Source organism: Loxodonta africana, chromosome 15 (genome assembly GCF_030014295.1).
Source record: "Loxodonta africana isolate mLoxAfr1 chromosome 15, mLoxAfr1.hap2, whole genome shotgun sequence".
In the NCBI taxonomy this organism is placed as follows: domain Eukaryota; kingdom Metazoa; phylum Chordata; class Mammalia; order Proboscidea; family Elephantidae; genus Loxodonta; species Loxodonta africana.
In genome coordinates, this window is record NC_087356.1 from 56801820 (window position 1) to 56828328 (window position 26509).

General features: G+C 45.0%; 1 protein-coding gene and 1 long non-coding RNA gene across 6 annotated transcripts in view; both read left to right on the forward strand.

The window, feature by feature from the left end:
• ETS1 (ETS proto-oncogene 1, transcription factor) overlaps window positions 1-26509 on the forward strand; it is a 73428-nt gene that overhangs the window by 39898 nt on the left and 7021 nt on the right. The window contains exons 3-6 of one of the 5 annotated variants that reach the window (XM_064268881.1): window positions 811-1011; window positions 3934-4011; window positions 5288-5629; window positions 10136-10396. In XM_064268881.1, the coding sequence (XP_064124951.1) occupies window positions 811-1011; window positions 3934-4011; window positions 5288-5629; window positions 10136-10396 (882 nt within the window). The remainder of the gene's footprint in view (window positions 1-810; window positions 1012-3933; window positions 4012-5287; window positions 5630-10135; window positions 10397-26509) is intronic. The other 4 variants (XM_064268882.1, XM_064268884.1, XM_064268885.1 and 1 more) reach the window with 4 other exon arrangements.
• Window positions 10403-21564, forward strand: LOC135227804 (uncharacterized). The gene is made up of 2 exons (XR_010317995.1): window positions 10403-12814; window positions 13299-21564. It is a non-coding gene; the product is annotated as an uncharacterized LOC135227804 (long non-coding RNA).

Here is a 26509-nt window from a genome sequence, read left to right on the forward strand (position 1 = left end):
TCACAAGGAGGAGTAAAGTGACTTCTGACGACTGGATTCTTTAACATCTCATAAAGCAGTCTATCAAATTGAAGGGGATAACTTTGAGGGCAGGTGTGCTGTGTACATCACAGCCTGCCATCATCCCAAATTCTTTAAGGGTCATGGGTTGGTGTAGCCATGTAAAATCCGGGGCCATTCCTGGAGACTATGCATTGTTCTCCAGCAGTGCTGAAAGCAGGACCTGTGATTTGTATATACTGTGTAGGAAATCTGGTGTAATACAGGCACCTAATAACGTTGTTGTTACTAAGTACCATTTCAGTGACTTAAGATTACTAATTGCTATGGTTATTACTAAACATAATTGGCGAAGATAAAAGTCATTAAGAATCATGGTCGTAAGTGTAATAGTTAAGAGCGGGGGCAAGGCAGGGTGACATCTCCAGAAGACACTTTACTTTGTTATTACTGCTGTTAGAGAAACCATTCTTTCTCTGGCTCAGGGCTTTAAAAATCTGTAAATCTAAGGGGAATAAGGCAGTGAGGGAGGAGATCCTTGGGAGTCCGAATGGAGGGAAGAGAATACTTGAGTGTTGCTTTGGTTAGCTATCGTAATCTCAGCTGGCAAAATAGAGAAGGTGAAGGTTGAAGGTGAGGATTGAAGGTGGGGAGGAAGGTTATGGAAGGTGCCCAGTGGCATTTATGTACACGTGGGTGTTTCCTAATTCTGTGAACCAAGAGTAACGCTCAGCCTCAGCAGTCTGCCCTGAGGCTCAGGTAAGAGTTCAGAGCTGACCTGCTGGATCTTCACTTGATCTCTCCCCTCAGATCCCCGGCAGTGGACAGAGACCCACGTTCGGGACTGGGTGATGTGGGCTGTGAATGAGTTCAGCCTGAAGGGTGTGGACTTTCAGAAGTTCTGCATGAACGGAGCGGCCCTCTGTGCCCTAGGAAAAGACTGCTTTCTTGAGCTGGCCCCAGACTTTGTTGGGGACATCTTATGGGAGCATTTAGAGATCCTGCAGAAAGGTAAATGTATGCAAACAAGGTGAGGTGGGGGGTGGCTGTGAGAGGAGGTAGGGAGCGGGGGTCCTCTCCCACTGTACAGAGAAATGCCTAGTACAGTACCTGGCATTTAGCACGTGCTCAAAAAATGTTCATTTCTTTTTCTTCTGTGTACTGGGGGTTCAGGGTCACACCGTGATTTTAAATCTTTAGCAAGACTGGACTCCTAAGTCTTCTTGGTATGCAAAGTTCTGGTCCCAGTCCTTATTTCAGACCCGTGCCCTGTTTGAAGCAGCAGTGCCCATAGCCAGCCCTAAGATGGCTTGTTTTCCTGACAGTCTTAGTGCATACACCTTTGATCTGTGGCCGTGGTCATACCTGGTCACATTGGCAAGAAGGCTCAGCCTCTTGGAGCTGATAAATTAGATAGGCTTTTTTGCCCTCCACTGACTTGAAAGTCTAGGAGTGCGGTACCCTTTTTACATCTGGAGCAGCAACGGTGGGGTTATGTCAGGACACCATGTTGCAACCTTGCAATGATATGGTCTCCTCTACCAGGCTCTTCCAACCTTTTTGGACCAAGTGACTCATGTACCACAGCCCTGGCTGAAGACAGAAACAGCAGCAGGCGGCAAACTTGGGTGTTTGCGTGCTTATTTTTCTGAATTTCTTCTTAAAATAAATTTCAGTTACCAGCAGTCAGCAGTGCCCTCCAGCTGACTGTAAGCCTAGAAGCCCGCTGCCCTCTCTAACCCAGGCCCATCCCTTCCCTGTGGTCACCAGCTCCAGCCCTTGGCACAGATGCTGGGGAAAAGGGAGCAAAGCTCAGGATTAGCACTTTTATTCCATACAATACCTTCCTTTGTTTAAGAATATTTTCCACTCTGCGATCCCCAAGAGGGACCCAAATTAGATTGCTCTGGGCACAGAAGTATTATCTTTATTCCTTCTCTCCAGCTTCTGTTGAAAAATAAACAAGCCCAGTGAAGGAATAGGTGAACCTGTGACTGTGATGGCAGGGGACCAGTGGGCGGGCAGCTGCACTGGCTCCCTGAAGCTCCAGCATGTTCTCCGTGGAACTGTACCTACACCCACACGCACGTGTTGACACCAGCGACCTGCTTATAGAGGGGAGAGACATGGCAGGCTCATAAGCTATCTGATTTAACGGTTGACTTACAAGCACAACAGCCGATTCCACCAGACTGTGTCACCCAGATATATTCTGCTAATACAATGTTTCCCCCTCTTTATCAAAATGGAGCTCCCTGGTGTTCTGGAGTGTTGAGGCAGGTCTCTGATCATAGTTACCGATAATACCTACATAGCATGTCCTTGTTTCCCAAGAGCTTGAACATACATTTTCTCTTTTGATTCTCAAAACAACCCCATGAGATAGGACGGGCAAGTTCTATTATTGTCCTCATCTGTAAAATGAGGCTCGGGTTAGGTGATTTCCTCAAGATCACTCATTTCCTTAAACTTGGGGCTTCTTTTTTTACTTAACCTCCTGTCCCATGTTCTTCGTAAGATAATATGGCCTCATGGGGAGCCTCTGGGCCGCTAAGTCCAGTTTGGCCAACCTGACTGCAGAGGAGTAATTTAGGAGAAGTGGACTCAGTATGTTTGAGAACAAAAGTTCTATCACCCCACCCAGTCTCCTATTGAGAGAGGCAGTAAGAATCGTCCCTCTCCAGATCTTTGAAGGGCTGACCAAGGTGTTTGTACTGAGGCTCTGGCTTTTGTTCTGAAATTAAACGAGAACAGCTCATTACCAAAAGAACATAGCTGCTTGGGGCGTGGTGGAAGGCCAAAGGTACAGGGGATGTTTCCATCTGATAAGCTGTTAAAGCAAAGTTTAATCATTTTATCTCAACTGGAAACTGTTTTTCTCTGCAGGCATAAACTTGTTTTCTCTGCAGTCTCTTCTCCCAACCAGCTATCAAGTACCTGGGGGAAAAAACCCAAACCAACACTCTCTCTTTATGTCTGATTCTTAGAGTGAAATGCAATCAGAGCACTCCAAACAAGAATCAGTGACCACACCATTGGATTCTAGACTAATAGAGAATCTCAAAGGTCCTCAGAGCCCAGTGGAGAGCCTTTCTATCCTTAGTTACCCTTTACAGATGTTCCTCTCTCATTCCCAGGGAAGCTGGTATCTGGGCAGCAGTTTGGTTACATTGTTTTCCTCTCCCTGTATATGGACCCAGTCATATTTCATCAAATGGAGTCACCTGCCTGGTGTCCTGCTTCTTGCCTGGGCCTGAACTTGAAACCTGAGTGCAGTTAAAAAACAACAACAACAAAAATCATTTGTTAGAAGAAAAGGAGGGGAGAAACTCTGTCTAACCGAAAAAAAACCAAACCCATGGCCGTCGAGTCGATTCTGACTCATAGTGACCCTATGGGACAGAGTAGAACTGCCCCATAGGGGTTCCAAGGAGCACCTGGTGGATTTGAACTGCCGACCTTTTGGTTAGCAGCCGTAGGACTTAACCACTGTGCCACCAGGGTTTCCCTAAGTGTCTAAAGACTACAATATATTCCGAAAAGTTGTTGGAATTGATAAGCTTGAAGGTTGGGGACTGATCTTGGTAACGCTGGAGATGTCGTCTGGCCTTTGATTCTGGTGTGGTCCACACACATACAACACAGACTCATCTAGAAGGAGAGGCCAAATGCCTTCTCAGCCTTTAGAGATTACTCACTGATCCCCTTTCCAAGATATTAAATCCCATTTTGTAGCAACCGAAACCATGCGCTTAGCCTTCCCTTTGTGATCTCATCCTTAGACAAGGCCCCAGTCAGGGCAGACTCAGACACCAAGCTCAGTTCAAGAGCATGTGGCTCTCCTCAGAGGCGGGGTCATTGTGCTCCCTGTATCCAGGATCCTTGTTACTCGTGTGTTGACCTTTTGTTCGTTCCTTGCCCTGTCTGTTGCAGAGGATGTGAAGCCGTATCAGGTTAATGGAGTGAACCCCACCTATCCAGAGTCCCGTTATACCTCGGATTACTTTATTAGTAAGTTCATCCTCCACACCACTTTCCTCACCTTGCTCAGGGTAAGGGGAACCTACAGAGGGGTCCCTGTGCCAGCTGGCCTCAGGCTCCTTCATGGTAATTCCACAGAAAATAATAATTGCTGAAATACAGAATCCTCTTTGTTATTTATTTTGTTATTTGCTACAAAGGCGTAAGCTTTCAACCATTTATATGTTTTATTAACCAGCAGGTTCCCACTCTAACTCTCAGATAAGGTACCCTGGTGGTACAATGGGTAAACACTCGACTGCTAACTGAAAGGTTGGCATTTTGAAACCACACAGCTGTGCCACGTGAGAAAGACCTGGCGATCTGTCTCTGTAAAGATTATAACCAAGGAAACCATATGGGGCAGATCTGCTCTGCCACATGGGGTCACTATGAGGTGGAATCCACTCAACAGCACCCAGTAACAACAGAGCTCTCCGACACCTTCCACATACCAGTCACCCAGTACATCTGCTGTAAGAGAATACCACATGACCCTAAACTTACTTTTAAACCCCTAAATCTTACATGATCTTGTGCACGATGGTGGCCACCAGAAGGTTGGATTAGGGATTTGATCTTGGCTTTTGTTCTTTCCTTTTTTTACCTGTGGGAATAAGAGTACCTGTTGCCGTCATCAATTCTGACTCATAGTGACCCCAAGTGACAGAGTAGAACTGCCCCATAGGGTTTTCTTGGTGATAGTTTCTCTGACACTCATCCTCAAGAGTGTGCCAGGAAGTGTTAAACTCTGTTGCAGACACTAAGCCTTCTCCTTCCTAGTGTGAGATTCCTAAAGTATATTGGAGGAAGAAAGGCCTGGCGATGTACTTTCAACAAAGAAAATCTTCCGGTTCCTTTGTGCATGGGGCTGCCATGATTTGGGAGCCGACTCGGCAGCAGCTAACAACAATGACAACAACAAAAGCCTGTTGGAGAGGTGACCAGAGGGAGAGAATTAGTGTAGAACAGTTCTTATCTGATAGGCTAGAAAGGTTGTCTTAAAAAGATTGATTTTTATTTTACTTTAATCCAACAACAGTAATTAACTCCCATGCATCAAGAGTTTATTATGTGCCAGCAATGGTGCGTATACTCTCATTTGATCTTCACCACAGCACTAGGAGGAAGGTTGCCATCCTCCCTATTTATAGCTGAAAAGGCAGAAAAGGGAATTAAATTGCCAAGGACCATAGCTATTAGGTAGTAGAGTGAAGTTAGCGATCAAGGCTCTTCTGATGTAAATATTTTCCTCTTATTCTCTAAGGTAGCCAGCCTATTCCACATCGTGGGGGTGAAGAACTGCTGGCTTTAATAGAAAGCTCTCCCCTCTCCAGCTGCAAACCCTCTCTGTTTCCAGGCTATGGTATCGAGCACGCCCAGTGCGTCCCTCCGTCGGAGTTCTCTGAGCCCAGCTTCATCACAGAGTCCTACCAGACACTCCATCCCATCAGTTCTGAGGAGCTCCTGTCCCTCAAGTATGAAAATGACTACCCTTCAGTCATTCTCCGGGACCCTCTCCAGACAGACACCTTGCAGACTGACTACTTTGCCATCAAACAAGAAGTCGTCACCTCAGACAACATGTGTGTGGGGAGGACCAGTCGTGGTAGGTTAGATTTCATCTCTAAAAGCTCTTGAGTTCCCAAGAATTACCTAACTTGGTGAGTTTTCTAGATCCCAGGTTTTCTTACGTACTGGCCCTGTACATTGCTACTTTTCAGCCTGCTTTTTTTTTTTTTTTTTTTTTATCTTAGACTGTGTACGTATTACGAACTTTCCATCATGGACTTGTAGCCAAGTCCATCATAATGACAGAAACAATGGGTTCATGGTGGCGTTGAAGTTTGGCAGGAGAAACAATCAGGTTTCTTTTTTTGGGTAAGATATTTTACCCAAATAGTAACTGTAGCTGGATGTAGTGTTTTTTTTGAGGTATGTTTTATTTTCTTCGAGAGGATCTTGCTCGAGGAGGACGCAGTTAAGTAAAAATGGCGCAGGTGACCTTTGGGAACATCACTCAACTTCGCATGCCTCCCAATCATCTGCAGTCACAGTGCACGTCCCGGCCGGGGACCTGGCAGGACCTCTGCTGCTCAGCCCGGGAGCCTTAGCCTTCTGTGACTTCTTTGGTTTGGGAAGATACAAGATGGTTAACCAATGGTTCATTTGGAACCAGTCATCAGCAGTGTGGTAAAAGTGTGTATTTAGCTAAAGGACCAGAGAAATAGGTGACCAGAGCTTCCAAAAGAAGAAAATGTTATTGACATGACTATGATGATAATGATAAAATTTTCACTGATGGCAAAGTAAAATGTTGCAAAGTAGAGCCAGCTGACATAGGCAGAAAGAGGTAAACAAATAGACCCCGTTTTTAGGATCAGGCCTTAGACACTGAAGCAAACAGCACACCTAGGAAAGTGTGCAGATTGTTTTGTTTCTGAGAAAAGTACGTTATCAGAGGGAGGGATTTGTGCCTTCAGGAAGAACCCGCCGGTTTCTAAGAAGTTGAAAAAGATGACTTTTCAGGTGGATAAATGGGAACGAATAACAAACAGAAAAGAAGAAAGCTGATCAAAGTGGCACTCAGAAGCCCTTAGTAAGGGAATACCGGACAGGCATGGGTTGGCCTCTTAGTTCTGCTCACAGGCTGACCCTGATGTCTCTTCTGAGGCTTTCACAGAGGACCCCAAAGGCATTTTTACTTTGAAGAATCACCCCCCTCCCCCAGGCATTATGGGCCCTACACATTGTCACCTTTTCAAGTGTTCAGGCTCACACTTCCTCCCAGCAGGCCCTGCATAGGGAAGGTCCCCGTCAAAATCAGAACTTGTTATCTTCTCTCTCAGGGCCCCAGGGTGTTTGGGTTTCATACAGAAGGGAATGGGTGGGGCCAGCCCCACCTTCCTCTTTCTGACTCTCTTTTTTTAATATTTGGGCGTATGTCTATTTAAATACATATACACATGTGTTTGTACCTGAGTATCTTTTTTCTCAGGATGGTCAGAGCATTTAAAAGACTTTCTTTCTTGTGGGGGTTTATATATACATATGTGTGTGTGTTGTTATTGGTGCCATCAAGTGGATTTTTAACTCATAGTGAGTCCATATGACAGAGTAGACTTGTTCTATAGGATTTTCTAGGCTGTAATCCTTATGGGAGCAGATCGCCAGGTCTTTCTCCCTAGGAGCCGTTGGGTGGATTTGAACCACCAACCTTTTGTGAGCAGCTGAGCTCTTAATTGTTGTACCACCAGGGCTGTGGGTTTGGTCTCAGCCCGGTTCTAACTTTGGGTAAATTCACTCTCACCGTGTTCGTAAATTATGCCTGGCTTTGATTTTTTTTTTTTTTTTGCAGTTGGTCATTGTCTCTTCTTCTTTCTCTTGGTTCATGTCTTTGGTCCTCACCGTCAGCCCCCAACTAATGACTGTAGACCAAACAGTGACCCTTACAAAGGGACATTGAGGCAATTCTCTCTGGCTTCACTCCTCCTTTCTCATTCCAAGTTTCAGGCCACACAGGGAAGGACCATTTTGTGCAGGGCTGCTTTTTGCATGTTGGGAGTGCTGTAAACAGGACCTATTCCAAGGGCCGATTGAATCTGAGATGGTCTGATTTGTCTAGACTGAAAGCATTACTGTTGGCCGATGATTACTAATAATAACCATAGTGTTCATATAGTACATTATAGCACACAACGTGCCTCTGTATCCCGCTTACTTGAACTCTAAGAGCTGTCTTTGTGCTGGTTGCTCAGCGAGTGAGTGTGAGGCTACCCCATCTATTGCTTTGAGTGCTGGAGGTCTGCTCGCCAGAGCCAGATGGCTTGGGAAAGATCTTGCTGAGGCATTTCTCAGAAAAGTTGGTCATTGGACGTCTTAGAGGATACATGCTGCCCTGCATGAACACAGTAGCATAACCAAGTGTCTAATCCAGTTGGATTCAACCCATTTTTTGGGAGAAAATACCCATAAATGAAGGTTCCCAGCTCCAGGATTGTGAAATAGAGCTAAAATGAAAGCAGCCTGCTGCTCTAAACCGCAACTCTCAACAGACTTGCATTTGGCTTATGTTTGAGGGGTTGCCAGAGAGGAGTTATGGCCTAGTTCAGTGTTCTTGCTTATTGGGACTCCTTGGAAACTCAGCAGTCTTGCTTGTGGAAATTCTGGTCTCCATGCCTCCAAAAATAAAAACGGCTTATAGAGAGAGAATTCTTTCAGAGAGGCTCCAGTATAACAACTGCCTAAATATCAATGACCTGGTGGGGTGTTCTTCATGAAAATATAAATCTTCTCTCTTAGGCTTTTGGCATGTTTGCTTTGTAGAGAAATTGAATGACTGTTAAGATCAATAGCTGGTATGAGCAAACACCTTTTTATGAGATGCCACAAAATTTCCTGTGCTGTTAAAAAGAGGCTATGACATTCTTCTTGTGGGCTGTTTTCCTGAGTCATTGAATGTGAATTTCTGGAAAGGACAGTTCCTTCATTTTTAATCACAAGAAAGAGTTGCACATGTGACCCATGGACTGCATAGGCGAGGCTCATAACTCCGTGAAGCTCTTCCATATGCTTCTGGAGATGACCTTCCTTCAAATGGATGATTCGAAGAAGGAATGAGATGAAGCTTTTAAACAGCCACCTTTCTGTTACAACCAGTGATGGAGGGGCCAAGAGGTCCAGAAAATCTGAAACAGTGGATTATTTAAAAAAAAAAAAACTTAATGGAATTCATTTTATTTGGGATTATCTTCTTATTTAGGGACAATTTCCTAATTGCTGCATATTTGGGCACCTGTTCATACTTGACTTTCATCGTTTTGAGCAAATCCCCATCGTTACGTAGGGGAGAATACACTGGAAGCTCACCAGTCTGAGGATGGACAGGCCAGCCTTACTCTGGGATTTGAAATTTATAGTAGACCAGCCACCCATGAACCACTGAGAGTTGACTTACAGGCATTTTTACACAAACTTGGTCACTTCATTTAGTCTCCTGACTTGTAATGAATTGAGGTGGTCGTCTAGTCTCATGATTTAACTTAGGTTGCCTGAAAGGCATCTAAAAGTAGAACATGGAAAACATTCCTGTGAAACGTTTCAGCTCTTAGATGCATTTATTTTCCTCTAGAATTTTGTGTTAGCCTCCTTTTTAATGGGCACTTTTGCCAATGGAAATTTCTCCAGGAGCTATTGTGCAATCGCAGCAGCTGTTTATAACCTGGTTTGGGAAATTAATGAACTTGCGTGATCCTGTGGTCAGCTAAGAATGACTTAAAGCGACTCACAGAGTGAAGAGTTTCTGACATTGCCTTGGGCGTTAACCCTTTACTTGACTCTTGTTTTTTATCACCCGCCATTCTCCAAAGAAGTTTATTTTCAAGTCCAGCGTTGTACATGGACAGGACAAAGAATAAAGATTTCTGTTTAGAAGAGCGACAGTATTTTTTTTTATCACCTGGATAACATATTTTGTCACTTTTTTCTCTACTTGAGAAGGAATAGAGGCAGGGCTTATATCTCATTTTAAAATAGTATTTGGGAAAAACGCTAAAAAAATAACACTTTAGTTCCAAGGCCAAGGAAGGTCAGTCTGCTCTTAGTCTAATGGAATTTTTTTCTTATGACCAAAACATTTTGCCCAATTGGGCCTTTTGAAATCACCTCATTGGCTTGAGTTGGAATAGGGAATTCAGCCTAACGCTGCTCTGATTTCTTCCAGTTTTCACTGGGTCTAAAACATTAGCCAGAAATTCCATAATAACGTGTGTGCTTCTCAGCTTTTTGATGTCTGGCTTTAGAATTCTTGAGGTCCTAAATTTTCCTGTCTGTTCCTGACAGATATGAGCTGTATTCAACTGTGAATCTCTGAACTCAGAGCTGGAAAACAGGGCACAGAGTGGGAGTGGACCCTCATATTGTGGCCCAGGGCAGCTGCTTTCCCCAGAGCAAACCCACAGCCCTGAAGCTTCCATTCCCTCTGGCCCCCTCCCTTCTTCCATCCCTCCTGTGGATCTGATTAGCAGTCTGTCCTCTGATAAGAGGGTTTTTACAGCTGTTGTTTTTCCCAATCCCTCCTCCCCTGTCCTCTTCCTACCTCCTCCTTTACCTCTAGGTAAACTCGGGGGCCAGGACTCTTTTGAGAGCATAGAGAGCTACGATAGTTGTGACCGCCTGACCCAGTCCTGGAGCAGCCAGTCATCTTTCAACAGCCTGCAGCGTGTCCCCTCCTATGACAGCTTCGACTCAGAGGACTATCCAGCTGCCCTGCCCAACCACAAGCCCAAGGGCACCTTCAAGGACTATGTGCGTGACCGTGCTGACCTCAACAAGGACAAGCCTGTCATTCCTGCTGCTGCTCTGGCTGGCTACACAGGTAGGCACCCTACAGCTACCTAGGCAGCCTCGGTGGGTGTGCATGTTTCTGTGTGCATATACCCAGGGACTATGGCGAGAAGGAGACTCAAAGAAGTCAGTGCAATTTCTTTAGCCATTCTGCTTGGGAATAGCCAATAGAATAGTAGTATTCTGCTCCCAGGGGCCATTTCTAAGAGTGGTAGGAAAAACCTAGATTTTTTATATTTTCCCATATCTGGGGAAAGGGAACTGTCATAATTTGGTGCCCCTGGAAACTCTGCCCAGTGGCCTAGTGTCAGGGGACTTTTCCTGGCCTGCTCTTGGCCGGTATTTCTAAACATAAAACACAGCAGCCTCTTTCAAAGGCCTAAGAATGTCTTAGACTCTAAGTCCTTCTATAGTATAGTACTTATTAGGCCTGCTGTTCAAATGTCAGCAAAGTGTCCTTCGTCACCCTAATCTCTGTCTAGATCCATCCTGCCCTACGTAGGAAACCTGTTTTCCTTACTGAGCTGTAATATCCTATTTAGAGTAAAGATCTCAGACTGAAGGAACAAAAGCAGTGGTAGTGGTGCGTGAAGGAAGATCCTAGAGAAAGGAGGATGTAGGTTGAGAGCTTGGCTTCTCATTGAAAATCTAGTAGTAGAGCAAACCAATTCATTCTCCAAATGGGGTGTGGCATATATGTTGCGTAAATTTGGAAACATTTGAAGAGTAGATCAGAAATATCCATGAAGTATTGAAGTGTTAACTATCAGATTCTTTCTGTAAAGCTGTAGCATCTTCTAAAAATTAGAAAGTGTGTTGTGAGTGGAACTTACTTTAAGCTTTGATCATTCAGATGTGAGCTTGGCCTCTATTGGCTTAAATTTCCTCCACCCTAGACGGGCTACTTTTTGGGGACTCTGTGTGGGTTACGAACTGACCTGGCTGAAGACAAACAACAGAAGCTGTGTTTCTTCTGAGCTGTCTGATCTTTAGCATGTGCTAGACCCTTATTCTTGCATTTAGGGCAGCCTTGTTTTTCTCTAGGAGAACCAGCTGCCCTTAGAAAACAATTCAAATGCTTAGACAAATTATTCTCCCTTCAAAGTGAAGGAATGTGCCTTTTTGTTGCATTCCACCCAGCCTCTAGTGCAGCTCATTGAATGAAGTAAGTACTCAAGAGTTATGTTTATGTTTTGGGGAGCGACAAAGTCTCTATATGAAACAGGACTCACATTTCATAGAACCATACGCCAGGAAAAGACCTTAAGATCACCTACTCTATTCTGTCGACAACATGCCTGTGATGTTTGCTCGAGTATCTCTAGTATGTGGGTACTTGCTACTTTTCGAGGAAATTCTTTTCCAACTGTGACCAGCAGATTACTGGAAAATTTACCCATTTCCATTAAAGACGTCTGGAATGAGGGAAAGCATATTAAGTCTCTCAGGATATACAGGTATTTTAAGAGCTACACCTCAGTTGGATATACTGATGAAGGAGGGGGAAGTGCTTCTTAATTAGGAAGAGAAAGAAAAGGCCAAGGTAGCTCTACAATGACTCCATGGACTTGGGAGGCAGCAGTGTATCTCTGAATGATGGTGCCCTTCCGGTTCTTGCGGTGCAGGGCAAACAGTGTCCTGTTAGTCGCTCAAGTGCAATAGTCAGCCCTTCTATAGCTCTTCCACCCTCACTTCTAATAACAAATCTTCCACTTAGTTTCTCTCTTTGTTAAGTATATTCCTTTCTTCTCCCTAGCGCAGTTGCCACCATCACCACCATCAACATTCTCAATGATAATTCCCCAGTTACAGCTTTCATGAATCTCTCTTAGCATCTAGGCCGGGGATACTGAAAATACAGCTAGCTAGGGCAGTTTAGTGGATACTGAAGTTAAATGAACTGACTTAAGTTCTAAAGATTGAGTTTTGTTCAAAGAAAGCTGTGAAGTTTATGATTCAGGGTCAACTATCAATGGGTGAGATTCTGGTAAGGATCCACAGACACACTGAGAAGTCTTTCTACAAGTGGCTAAAGCCTGGTCTCCACCTAGATGTGAACTCCTCTGGAAGTGTTAACTGTGTTAGTTATTGGGTTTTCTAAACGGGGGCAAGTAATGAAGCCTGCAGAGCTAATAGTCTGCAAGAATGACTGAAAGGGTTTTGGCTAAGATGGCCATAGTACCATGACAAGGATTATCCAAGACTTGAGGAATCTTTCCCAGACTGTACCAGTTTCTTGGAGCTCTTACTAAGGAGAAGAGGGAAGGGATAAGTTGGAAATTCTGCGAACTAAGAATGAGTGTGCCATACGAATTAGGGACATGAACTGTCATCAAGATAACCAACGCTAAAATGCTGCCTAAGGGGCTTCTCTGCAGTCTGAAGGCAGAGCCAAACAGATCAGAGCATCAAATGCGCCTTTAAGCACACACCCAGGACGTCTGGAACTGTGAGTTACGTGTGATGTCACCCTTTTTCTTGGACAGATTGTTTAATAGGTATTCTTTCTTTTTTGTTCTATCTTGCTTTTTCCTTTTTTTTTTTTCCCTCCAAAAACCTGTTGCCATCAAGCCAGTTCCAACTGACAGCGACCCCACACGTGTCAGAGTAGAACTGTATCCCATTGGGTTTTCAGTGGCTGTAATCTTATAGAAATGGATCTCCAGCTTTCCTTCTGTGGCCCCACTGGGTGGATTTGAACTGCAGACCTTTTGTTCAACAGCCTAGCGTAAACTGTTTACGCCCCTTGAGGACTTGTTTTCACTCCAAACACGGAAAAGGGAATAAAACGTTGATTGAGTTGAGGCAAAGGGGGAGGGTAACTATCAAAGAACTCGAAGATGATGGACATAGTCATTCAAATTAAAAAACATTTTTTAAAGCATCTCACCATGTTTCTTTGTCATAATTGAGGATTTAACTTTTCATGCCAGCTCACATGGTGCCGAGAACAATAGCCCAGAAAACAGAAGTCCTCTGTGCTGCCTCCCAGCTCTAACACATGGTATGATTTTGGGTGAAGTTACCTTGTACTTTTTCTGCTTTTAGTGAGGTAGCTGTGTTCATCCTGATCTTGGTGGGAGGCAATCTGTGAAAACATAATGGAGCCAAACATATTAATTAAAGAAATGAGTGCTAGACTTTGCTTGAGATGTAGAAGAAAAAACTCAATTGTGACAAATCAATTAATTCAGCATATTGTTCCTGTGCACATATTGAGTATAGATAAGTGCTAGTAGCCCATGAGGGTTCACTGTCTTGTTGAGTTCCAGGTGTTATACATGTCGTTAGACTTGAACTGGATTTCCTTCTTGTTGCTAGCCCAAATGAAGGTCAGGCTTGTTAGGCATGTGAGGGGTGGCCCAAATGTTGGTGACTTTTGTTCTCTGCACCATGCCTGGTAGCCATCTCCTCCCAGCAGTGCCGCCGATCTGATATGGGAGTTCCCTGACTCTTGCACCCTGGTACGGCCCCTCCTCATTTCAGACACAGTGCTAGGGCATGGAGAAGGGAATGGACCATACCCACCCAGCTCCTCTACCACCTGAGGAGCAGGCAGTGACTGCAGAGCCCTTAAACGTGTCTTTGCTTTAAAGTTTGGAAAAGTACTTTGGAAAGTGGAAATCTTTGTACAAGTGTTAGGAATACTTTTGTATTGCTCGTGAAAGTGGCATCTATTTTCTCTCTCAAGGTCTCTTCTCCTTCTCTGACTGTTCCCTTAAAATTAGATGGCTCCAGGGTGCGTGTGGCCACACAGTATGAGCACTTGTGTCTTTACGTTGCTGCTACTTGGGGTGAACAACGGGTGTGTGCTTGGGTTCTCTGAGCTGGGAAGAGAATCCGTCTTTTGGACATTGCACAAGGAGCCTAGGTCTTTGTCCCTGTCACCTTCAGAGGAATGCATTTTATTTCTTCATATGATGTCTCAGTTACTGCACTGTAAGTGTGGAAATCAGTTACAAACTGAATTTTCACATTCTCTTGCACAGTTACATTCTTCCTTCAAAGATAAGAAAATTGCATCAACCTTCTCTGGGCTCCCATGGCAACTTGTTAAATTAGGTCAAGATGTGGGGGCAGATAACATGGCTTGAAAGCCTGCCTGTGAGCTGAGTTAAGAATATATCAAACGTAATGCTGGCTTCCGCCAAAATGTACCTTCTTACCTTGCTATGAACTGCTTATGGTTATCAAACTGATAAAATCAGAAAGCTCTATTTTCTCTTATTCAAAGATACATCCTGAAACCCTTCTAATTACAAAACAATCTGAGAGGAGTGGCCCAGTGTCGTCTATATATTTTATAGACCTGAGCAGAATGCTTTCTAGATCCTTGAAAAACAGAGACATCTCTGGTTGGTTGGTTCATTTTTTTTTTTTTTTTTTTTTCCAATTTTAGTAGGTGTAGGCTAATATATCCAGATTATCAAAATGCACTCTTCCTTCCTTCCCCATTTTATAGATAATGAAATTGAGGCACAGAAAAAGTAAATTATGCAAGGCAATGTACAGAGATGGTAGCTTCTGAATGAATCATAAATGCCAGCTATCTCTCCTGACGGAAGTTTCTTTGCTCCACCTTAGGGATGGTGATGCTCATGGGTTATCTCACTTGTCCCTCGTGAATGATTAGGGACCTTGTCTCCACTTGTCACTAATTAACACTCTACATGTGGGTTAGGGGCGTGTGGGCGAGGGACCTTTGGCTTTAGCCCTGAGTTATTGGCCTGTAAATCACCTTTACTGAACTTCATTCCAGATTGCCAGCCAAATCCACAGGTAAAGAGTCCAATTCCTATCACTTGTATGGTTGTTACTGGGCTGGTCTGGTGGTAGATTATGAATGAAGTGGTTAGGGTCTTCTTTTTTTAGGGAGTCTGAAAAAAGGCTAAGGCCAAAGCCATTTATTAACTGTAACAAAATTATGTTTTATAATTATGTGCACATTTGTAAATATACAGACCCTCAGTTGCCTTAAAGCTAAATTTGGGACTATCTGGAATTCAGATTCCAAATATTTATGTGTGAGACACCACAAGAAAGGCACGCATCTTAAAAAAAAAAAAAAAAAACGCATCTTAGAGAAGGAGAGTTCTGGTGTGTGCCCCTCTGACCCATGCCTTCTCTTCATTTCCGACTCATGACCCTCTCAGATTGCTTCAGACCTGGAATAAATCGTCTCCTCACCACTTCATAGATGGCACTAGAGCCAGTTTACATCACACAGTAAGAAAGCCCCTGAGCTGGATAGAGAACCTTGGCGTTCTGGCTCCTAGTTCATTTTAGGGTTCAATAACCCAAAAAAAAAAAATTTTTTTTTTTTTTTTTTTTTTAACCCAAAGCTACTGCTAAAACATGTTTTGGAAAACAAATAGCTTTACTGTAAAAGAGAGTGCTTCAGAGTGCTCTAATTCAGAATGAAACCTGAGATTTGGCAGCATGACCTGAGATCATCGTTTTCTGAAGGACAGCTGAATTGCAAAATCATCTCAGTGTAGTCAGGTACAGACAACTACTGAGGGAACGTTTGGTATGAGCCTAAGCTAGTGATAAAGAAAGGGGCCAGCAGAGCCAGTGAGTAGTGCAATATGAATCTGTGCAGAAGATTCTTAAAATTCTAAGTCCAGGTAGGTACGTTATTAGAATACTTTTGTTGTTGTTGTTAGTTCCTGTTGAGGGGGACCCAGACTCATGGTGATCCCGTGCACAACAGAATGAAACACTGCCCAGTCCTGCACCATTCCCATGATTGGTTGCCGACCAGACTGTTGTGATCCATAGGGTTTTCACTGGCTGAAGAGGGACACTTTAGAGCTTTTCAATTTAGAGGGATTAACTGGGCAAAGCTCTGGAATATCTCTTTCATGACCATTGGGATACACGGTTGCCCACCCACTTTTTCTGCCCCTCAGGTTCGTTGAGAAGCTGCTTGCCCAATGACAGTACATGCTGCCTCAAGGCGGGGGCCTTTATGACTGTTTGAAACTGAAAAAATGGGCGCGTGCTGCAGATTACTATTTCTACAGGGTGTTGTTTGAGGTCTGTGCATTTTGGGCAGGAAACATAGAAATTTTGAAAATGTTTCTTCGGGGGAGCATCTGGGGGTAGAATTAGTGGGACACGGTATGCCCCTTGGAACTTGGAGGGTAGGATGGTTGGTGGGGGCAAAAAATAAAAAAATACTACCTACCAAAAATTCAACAACACCGAATGATTCAGCATGCTTCCATTAATGAAACACATAGTATCAACAAAAATTCAAAGCAGAAAATAATCAGGTCTTGAAAGATAAAAGCTTCTCAGCCTCCATAGAAATGCTGTTGATAAAAGACAGTTTGCATGATGAAAATCAGGAAGAATCAACTTGTTGACAAGAGCATTAGTCTCATAGAACTCTGGTGCCCACTCTGCACAGTTGCCACCTTTCACAGGGAGGCCCAGGGAATTGATATGTCTAAATGAGGTTCTTGGCTGGGCAAAGACAGGATGGGCTTGCAGGCAGATGTCATAGTCTCAACATAGAGTATCCCTGGGCTTCCTGGATGGAGAGGAAGAGAAGATCTTGGCGCCGTGATTCACAGTGCAGGAAGCCAGGCAGATCCCTCAGCCATAATGGAGCTTTCCTCCCAGAAGCATCTCAGGAGCTGGGAAGGACTCTCCTATGTTTGGTGGTGGGCCCTAGGGAGTCCCTGGTCTGGACTTTGTGATCTCCATGGAGTGATGGGGTAACATGTCGTTGAGTTATTGATGGGAAATTGATGAGAGATACTTTGGAGAACTGGAATGGAAAATTCCCTGAAAGATCTGAACCTGCCTGGAGCAGAAGCCTGTTTGTATTGCCTGCATGTCATTGTCACTGTCTTTGCTTTCTAACGCATTAGCTTCGTGACAGGTTTTCTTAATCATCTGCCACCCATAGAAAATGGCCGCAGAGTAGGACGATTATCTTCTCTCTTAATTTCCTTAAAAAAAAATTTTTTTTTTTTCTTTAAAAAATGTGACAAGCAGAGGCTCTGTTTCCACTGGTTTCCTTTGAAAGTAGCAGCTGGCTGAACCACCTCAGCGTTTTGACCCAGATATGGTAGTAATTTTCAGGCTGCCTTTGGGGCACATGAAGTTCGCTTATACTTTAAATATACCTCTCCCCTTGATGCTGTTTACAGCTATTTGAAGCCTAGTGGGTGCCTGGGTTTGGGAGAACAAGAAAGGGTCACAAGTTGACCCATGTTTTCTGGGCACAGCCCCCATGCGTGTTTTCAAGGAGGACCACATTTTTTGTCACTGTTTCTCTAAATCTAACTGCAAATGGTGGAACTGGGTGGCAACTGCTCTAAAATTCCACCCTGTCTCCAGTTTGAAGCTCCACTTCTTTTGCCTTTGAAATAAAATGTTTCCACGGGGCTGAATTCGGCCAGGGTGCTGCCGAGGCATCCACACAAAGTCCCTGTTGCCTTTAAACAACAGCCTTGGAAAGTCCCCACAGCCTCTGTTGGGAAAGGCCCTGCCAGAATGTCCCAGATATTCCTGCTTTCACCCTTTGGCATCTCTTCCCTGGATGGCCTTCCCTGTTTACGGAGAGTGAGGTTGGGTCCTCCGTGTAGAGACTCGATTCAGGAGAAGCCGTGTTCGTCCTTGTCCTCCCTCAGATGAATTTCATGTGACCCTGGAGGTTGGCAGGCCCATCAGCACCTCCTGGCCTGCACTTTGTGTGCCCTTAAGGTGTGAAGCCCAGGTTAAACATGCAAGAAGGCTGTCCTTCCATGCTGTGTAGCTTTGGTTATGTTTGGTGATGTGGAGGTTAAGAGCACCAGATGGGGAGCCAGCCAACCAGAGTTTGCCTTCGCTCTGCCGCTAACCAGCTGTGTGACCTTAGGCAAGCTCTTTAGCATCTCTGTGCTTCAGTTTTTTCCCCTGAAAAATGGTAATAATAATTGCTCCTGCATCATATGGTTGTTGTGAGAATTAAGTCAATCAGTTTATACAAAACACCCAGAAAAGCACTAGGTACATACTAAGTACTCTATAAATTGTAACTGCTACTACTGTTTCATCTTCCAAACTTTTATGTCTTTCCAGTACAATTCTAAGTTTCTAGAGATCAGGGAAGTGTATTTTACTTAGGGAATTATAGTAATTGCTGGCAGTGTCGTGGGGCACAGCGCATATTTAGTACCTGATTAGCTCACTTGAGCTATTCAGCTCAGCTCACATGTATTAAGCTCCTTCTGGGTGCTAGACTCTTTCGTATACTTTATTTTCTTTTAACCATCACCAACAACCACACAAGGAAGGTACTGTTATCCCTATTTTACAAGCAAAAGAATTGAGGTTCAGAAGCGGGAAGGAGTCCAGCCTGAAGGCATAGAGCAGACAACAAAGAAGATGCCTTCACAGTTTTTCACGATGTCAGACAGTTAGTAGGAAAATGCCTGATATGAGTAAATGTATTAGTTTGAGTCTGTGGAGAAGCAGATGCCAAGACAGGGTTAGGCCTGCAAGCAAGACATTTATTGGGGGAAACATCTGCAAAGGACACAGGGAGGGAGCAGAAGAAGGTAGGCAGAACCTCAGTCCATGATGCAGGTCTGACACCTGTAAAAGGAGAGCTGGAAGGAGAGCCATTTTGGTATGAAGGGTCTCCAGCTGCAGCTCAGTTCCACGTCAGTTCTGGTCAGGCGGATGGGGCGTCCTCGGGCCCAAGTTGCCCAGTGGAGAAGTTTTGCATCCCACAGGCCTGGCCTCTGTGCCTCCACCATGCCCACTCAGGAAACCTGGCCTTGGTGTGGACATGGGGTCAACCCAGTTATGCTCCCAGCAGCAGGAGACCTGAGCGCCACAGGTAATTTGATGACCACATCAGATGCGACTGAAGAGCGTGCCTGTTTGATTACCCAACTCGGCTTCTCCATCTGACCAGTTGTGTAGTAGGACTCCAGACCATAGGTCTCGATGCTCTCCGGGCCCATGACAGGCTTTCGTGCGTATTGTTGACCCTAATGAACCCAGTCACATTGTCTTATGTCTGACTCACCTCTCCCTGAGAGATGATGAGAGTGAAAGTTCTCCTGAGGTAACTGAATGCGAAAGTTTAAACTCTGAAACTAGGATGGGACTTGGTTTGCCGGAGAAATTCTTATAGGGCACAGCTCTGAGGAGGCGTTTGACATTCAAAGCCGAGGTGGGAGCAGTTTCTCATGAAGGCCTCCCAAGGCTATTTGTCCTGCCACCATCGATGGCGGTGTTAATATTCAACCCAACCTGGCTACAATGCCTTTTCCATTGAAGGAGTGTTCAGAAATGGTTTGCTTCAAAAATTCAGTGCTCAAGTGATCACTTAGGATCTGGTTCTCTTCCCCAAGAGTTCTCATATGCTGAAAAAATAAGTTCTGTCATTCTTGGTATGCTGGGGAGACGTCACCCCAGGATACAATACAATACAGAAATTGCATTGAAAATCCTACTAAGACACACACAGGCCTTAGACTTCGGAAGCTTTATTCTCTAACCCTAGTCAGTGAACACATCTTTAGTTCTTCACGTCACCTACTCGGGAAAGCATTTTCTTTACAAATTTACACGGGCCAGAAAAAACATTGCTTTGGTTTATAACAAAATTCTTCTCTACCCCCAAATCCAAACCTAACCCATCTCTGGTGACTTCTTAAAAGAATCAGTTACCTAGAAAACATCAGGAGGAAAAAGCTATAAAGAAACCCACTTCCTGATTTGAGCTTAGCTGCCTCGCTGTCCAAGTTTGTGTCTGTTAGGTTTAGCCTGGTTAAAAAGAATTATTTGTGGGTTTACTTAGAGGAAAGAGGTGACTACATTTGAATACATGCTGTCCCTTTAAGAGAGGAACATCTTCCTCTCGCTGCCACCCCCACACATGTGTACTTGAACACATGCAGGTGTGAGGAGCTAGAGCACAAACGTTTTTCCTCTTACATTGAAATTGTGTAACTGTCTCGTTCTCAGGCTCAAGCCAAACTTGCCAAACGAATCTCACTTGCGCCTGTCCCAGATGGGGCAGCCCAGCTGGCCGTGAGCCAACCAACCAGTCTTACTATTGGACCTATTTGAAGTGCTCATGGCTGGGCAAGGCTTTCTGGTCTACCTTCAGTTAATGCAGATAGGGTCTGGCTCTTTAGGCCCAAACTACCAACATTTGTGGGGAACATTGCTGAACTGTCTCCAGGCTAGCCCTACATAAAAATTAGGTGGAGGTTACTTGGCGAGGAGCATGAATGATTAGGGAAAAAAGAGCACATTTGGGGGAAAGAGGATCTAAGTCCGTCTGTGGCCAAGATTTCCCCAAACCGTAAGTGTCTGTGATACTTTCACTTGCAAAGCAATTTGCATCTCTTATATCTTTTTGAGCGGTACCTACTTTTAATTAGAGCAAGAATTTCACAGAGTTATCCTCACTATAAAAATCTTGAATGGTTTTTCTCACAATATTTTCTACATTTTGCTTTTATATACATTAACTTATTTTTTCTTTTTTTAATATTCACCATTCCACTTTTTCCAAGTTGCCACGTAAAAGACCAATTTAACCATTAGGAGGATAATTTAATTTTATGTAGTACGTTCACTATCTTTTTAGTCCATCTGTTTTCTTTCTCATCATTCTTTGAGAATTCTGTTTTTAAAAATAATCTGCTGTTATTTCATTCTTCTATTCAATTCCACTGTTGAATTTTATGTTGCTCCTAAACTGTTCTGGGCTATGGTTTCCTCTTTAAGTCTGAAATTCCTTTGGATTATAGGGACTTCATTTGCATCTCTGTAAAGTAGGGAGGAACAGCAGCGACTGCTATTTCCATTTTAGGAATGGGAAAACCAAAGCCCAGAGAGGTTAAATGAGTTGCATGAGATTGCACAGTGAATCAGGGAAGAGTTGAGATCAAAGTCCTGGATTCTAAACTTCCCTTTTTGGACTTTCCCATGAGCTCTCATACTTCAGTTTTATAGGATGGTGTCATTGCTCAGCCCTCTACTGCCTGACATGTTTTTTTCTTTTTTTCATTTAAATGCTTCCTGCTTACTTTTGGTCTGATATGTCTGAGACATTGACCTGACAGTCAAAGGCTGGTTTTAATTGATTTGAGAGCTGTTTTCGAACTGGTTTCCATTCTTAGTATTGGCTATCTCAGTAATTAAAGAAAAAAAAAAAACACAGTTCATAAAGTTGTCCATTGTGTTCATCAAATGTATTTTTAAGCACCTGTTAGAATGTTCTTTGCTGTTATGAGTTGAATTATTGAAACTCACTAATCACATATAATTGCTGCCCTTGAGTTACTAGCCATTGATACAGGAACACATTTATAGAACATCCTGACTGTACAAGAATTCATTAAACCAAGGTGGTGGTGGCCAGTTATAGATTGCATCATATATGGACCATCTTAGAGATGAGCTGGGTCAGGGTAGGGGGAAAAGAAAGTGCGGAAGTCAAGAATGGGAGAGAGCACTCCAGTGAATAAAGCCAGGCCAAAATATTAGGCAGTCCCTGCTGTTCCTTTCATTTCAGAAGCCTTCCTGGTGCCTTGGTTGCCAAACCCTCTAGCAGCTGCATCTCTTGAATTACTCATCCTTCAGCCAGAAGACTTGGTGTCATTGTAGGTTGGGCTTGGTCCAGAGGACAAGAAACTGTCGGGATGTTTTCTGTTCGATTCATCACTCAACTTCATAGAAATAGGGAGATTTTGGAATCTTTTGAGAATGATAGTTTAGAAGGGGCTTGGTAGAAAGGAGATGATGCTTAGACCCCGGGGTCTCCCACCCCACCCTGAGAGGTAGATCCTCTTACTGTATCTGAAACGAAGATACATTTGTGAACAGATGGGTCCTTTCTGGATTTGAATGTTCTGTTTTTGTCAGCATCGTTTGGCTGTGGGTAGAGACACCTGGCTGGAAGGGAGGAGCCAGCCGGGCCCATTCCTCTGTTTGAGGGCCACCTGCCAGATGTATGCGATCAGAGCCGAGTCGGCCCTGCTGCAAGGGTGACCAACCATGAGAGTTTCATAGGTTAAAATAAAACGTGGTGCCCTGCCCACACTGAGGTATTTGACTTGACTTTTAGAGCAGAGCTAAAGAGATTAGCTTCTCAGAGTAGCAAATTAAGCCCCAGAGGACAGCAAGGTGTGGTCATTTTTATTTTGGGGAGCATGTTGATGAAACGTAGCCTTGGAGTCACCCATGTTGTTTGGCCCCAAATATAGTTTAGTAATGAGAGACAGTTTGGGGTAGCTTTTTAAATCCTTATACCGTTCTTTACAGGAGGATTGTTTCAGTAAAGCAATCAAGTAAACGTTTACTGAACACCTGCCAAAGGTCTGCTGCCATATGTGGCACTGAGACCAGAAGGATCACTAAGATGCAGTGCTTGCTGTCCGGGAGCTGACAGCTAGAGTCACCAAATAGCAAAGTGTTGGTGTCAGGCCCTGTTCTAGGCTTTGGGATAAAGCAGTGAACAAACAATGAAACATATAATCTAATGGTGAGAGACATACTGACTTGAGAGCAAACCATCAGGGTTGGTCTTGGGAGCAGAGAGGAGGTTGCCCAGGGAAGTCATACCGTGGGGTGACCTCCATCTATATGGAAGTCAACTCTTACATGTCAGCCTGTTACTAGGGCACAGGTGACAGAGTGAGAACTTGTGGCTGAAATGGAAATGAGGAAGGAGCAGAAGGAAAAGGCTCAAGTCGGGCCCCAACCCCTGTTTGCTAACCGTGAGGAGGCCATGGCCAGTGACACGCAAAATCCAAACCTGGAAAAGGAGAAGAACGTAATGACAAATGTGTAAACAGAAAGGCTTGATCATCAAGAGCGTCTTCACTACAATCTCGCCCTAGTGCACGGCCATGTATTTATTTAAGTTGCTCATTCCTTAGCCTCATGGTAATACAAAAAACAAACCAGTTGTCTTGGAGTCAGCTCCGACTCATGACAACCTCATGTGTGTCTGAGTAGAACTGTGCTCCGTGAGGTTTTCAGTGGCTGATTTTTCAGAAGTAAATTATCAGGCCTTTCTTCTGAGGCGTCTCTGCGTGGATTCGAACCTTCAACATTTGGTTAGCAGCTGAGCTCATTAACCATTTGCACCATCCAGGGACTTGAGCCTTAGGGTAAAGGACCAAAAGAGCAGGGACTTTTTAATAACCAGTTCTCATCGAGACACAGGGTTGGCTTCCTGTTCCTGGTCCAGAAGAAGGGACTTACAACGTGGCCAGAATGTGTAGATACTTACTTGAAGTTTCGTAAAGCAATGAGATTGCAGCGTTAGATTTGAGGTACCTCAAGGGTCCCCTAGAGGGACATGTCCTCAGCAAGATTTGCACTGCTGGCCTCCTATCTTCTCAGGTACCCACTTGGTATTCCTTCCGAGGCTGCATTATGTTCTTCACGTCAGGATCCTCAGTGTTGTACAGAAGCTGAGAAGAAGAAAGCAGTGGGAGGGCATCCCCGCTTTGCGGCCTGGGGGATAGCATGGAGGGAGCAGCCTGCAGGGGCGGGGTTCAGTGAGGCGGCTGTGAGTGTGTGGTGCCTTCCCGGCCTCCCACCCTTCTTTGGAGAGGCCTGCCTTCTAACAGGGACCCCTCTGTTGCTGTGGCTCCCAGCTCCGACTTGAGAAGCATAGTTTCCCAGTGATGCCACTGGATTCCTGATGTGTGACACTCCGGGGCGGCGTGGTGAAGGCCGCCGTTGAGTGCCTGGGAGCCCCAGACAGGCACACCATTGTGAGCCACTTTTAGCATGTGAGCTTCCCTTTCCATGACTGGCACTATTCTTAGTACTCGTCTCTGCTCCCGAGGACAAAGGTCACTGGGACCACAGTCCAGTTTGGTGGTTGGGTGGGTGGATGGGGCTGGACTGTGGGGGTGCAGGAAAGTGGAGACAGAGCCTTTACAATTTTAGGGTATGCTGGAACAAGGTCACGGGATGGGGCCCTGGGACTTGGGCAGACCTACACCAAGCAAGACGCAAACATCTTTGGGGAGTTTGTAACTGGGGACATTGGACTCATCCATTGTTTCCACAAGTTTGGGGGCTAAGAGCTTTTGATGGGCCTGGGTTTGATGTTGCCTTAGATCTGTGTAGCCGAGCATGCGTTCCACCGTGGGTCTCAAAGCGGCCCCGATTTTCCTTCCCAGATCTGAAGTGAGGGTAACACCCTGTGGAAACAGACTTCTGGGTTCCATTGTCCCCCCGTGAAGCCAGGAGAACAGCCCACCAGGAGCCAGCATTCCTGCCCTGACCCAGCGTCGCTGGCTGGGGGAGTAATCCTGGTCCTTCCTCTTTGTGTAGCAAGGGCTGTTGAGGAATCAGTGACAGGATGGTAGAGAGGAACCTCTGGGAGGAGTCGGGTCTGCTCCTTTGACAGGAAAACGAGGGCTTTCTGCAGAGCCAGCAGCGGCTCCCAGCTCACCCAGGGGAGACACCGAGTAGCCATCTAGCCCTGGGGGCAGGCTGAGGGGATTCTTTTTCTGCAGGAACTGGGGGGAGAGGGGCTTGAGCTGGCAGCCCCATGCTTTTGACTTCCCTGTTCTGAAGCTACACAGAGACGTTTCTCCCTGTTCAAGTTCAAATGCTTTCTCAGGAATCTGATGTTCTGTTGACTTGTCTTCTTCCTTAGGTGCATGTAGAAACAAGAGTAAGAACACAGCACCTAGGGCCTGGGTGGCAGGTTCCCAGATTTAATGTTTTTAGGGTCCCTTTTGAACAAAGGAAAGCTTACAATGAAAAAAATAAAAACCCCTAGACAGGGACTTGCTCACCCTGCACCCCTTCCCGCAGCCATATACATAGACATGGGGTCAAATATACAGAGGGAGACGGGTTGAGGCCGACGGCTGAAGCCTGCGACTCTGACGTTTCAGTTTAGGGATGGCATCGGCAGGGAAAACAGCAGGAATAGCTCTGAGTTTTCTTCCTCTGTGAGCTGGTGTCAGTTACGTGAATTCGAGTCTCCTTCTCTGCTTCATGGTTGTAGAAGACTGGTGTATGCTTTTGAGTCTTCCTCTCCAGAAATTCGGAATCCCTGGGTGGCACAAACAGTTAACCGAAAGGTTGGTAGGTTGAGCCCACCCAGAGGCACCTCAGAAGAAAGACCTGGCAATCTGCTTGTGAAAGGGCACAGATTGAATAGCCTCTGGAGCATATTTCCACTCTGATACTCATGAGGTTGCTGTGAGGTGAAGCTGACTTGATGGCAACTGGTTTGGTTTGGTGTTTTGGTCTCCAGGAATTGGAGGTGTGTTGAGGCTCTACCTGGGTAGAAGGACCCCCATCCTTCCATCCCTTTCCGCAGTCCTCCCGAAAGAGGTTTCAAGATAAACCATAGGAAAGAGGTTTTCAGTTAAATAGTTTGAGAGAGAAATAATGAAGTAACATCACCTCGCAGCTGCTACGAGGGGACATGTTTAAATGGCCTGGAATGTCACCGCGGAAGTGGGATCTGAGACTCAGGGATAGCACCCTCACTAGCAGCAGAGGGTCAGGAGAACTGTTGACAGTCCGCCAAGAAGTGGGGAGGATTTTTTTTTCAAGTCAGGCCCTTTGTTCACTTGGATCACTGCAACCAGGTGGGAAGTCTTCTACAGTTTTAACAAAAGAATCAAGCACTACGCAGGATGTGTTCCTGACAGCCCTTTGCAGAGCATTTATAAGTATGATTTTAGGACATAGGCTGTGAGAGTTCCGATAGATATCATCACTCCCAGTATTCATATGCAGGTGTTGGGGTCAACAAGGTAGATGCAACGGGCCCAGGGTGGCACTGAGCAACCTTAGTGTCAGGAGGAGCAGCAAGGGTACAGTTCCTAGTCCTGACCATCCGCTAACAGGTGCCCAATGGTAGCATCTTGCCCACAGAGGTGCGTGAGGGATAGATGCGCTGGTGGCAACGTCCAGTGCATAGTAGATGCATGGTAAATCGTAGCTCTCGTTGGTGTTTTTCTCTCAGAGGTCTTAAAACAACCTCTGTGTCTTACCTTCAGGGACTTCCATCCAGACACAAGAGACTTGACAGCATAGCGGTGGGGCGCCGGGCTCCTTCGCGTAGTTGGCTTTTCTCTGCCTGTCTCTCTTCAGGGGTCCCACTAGATGTTGTAGTCATTGCGAACTTTGTCAGAAA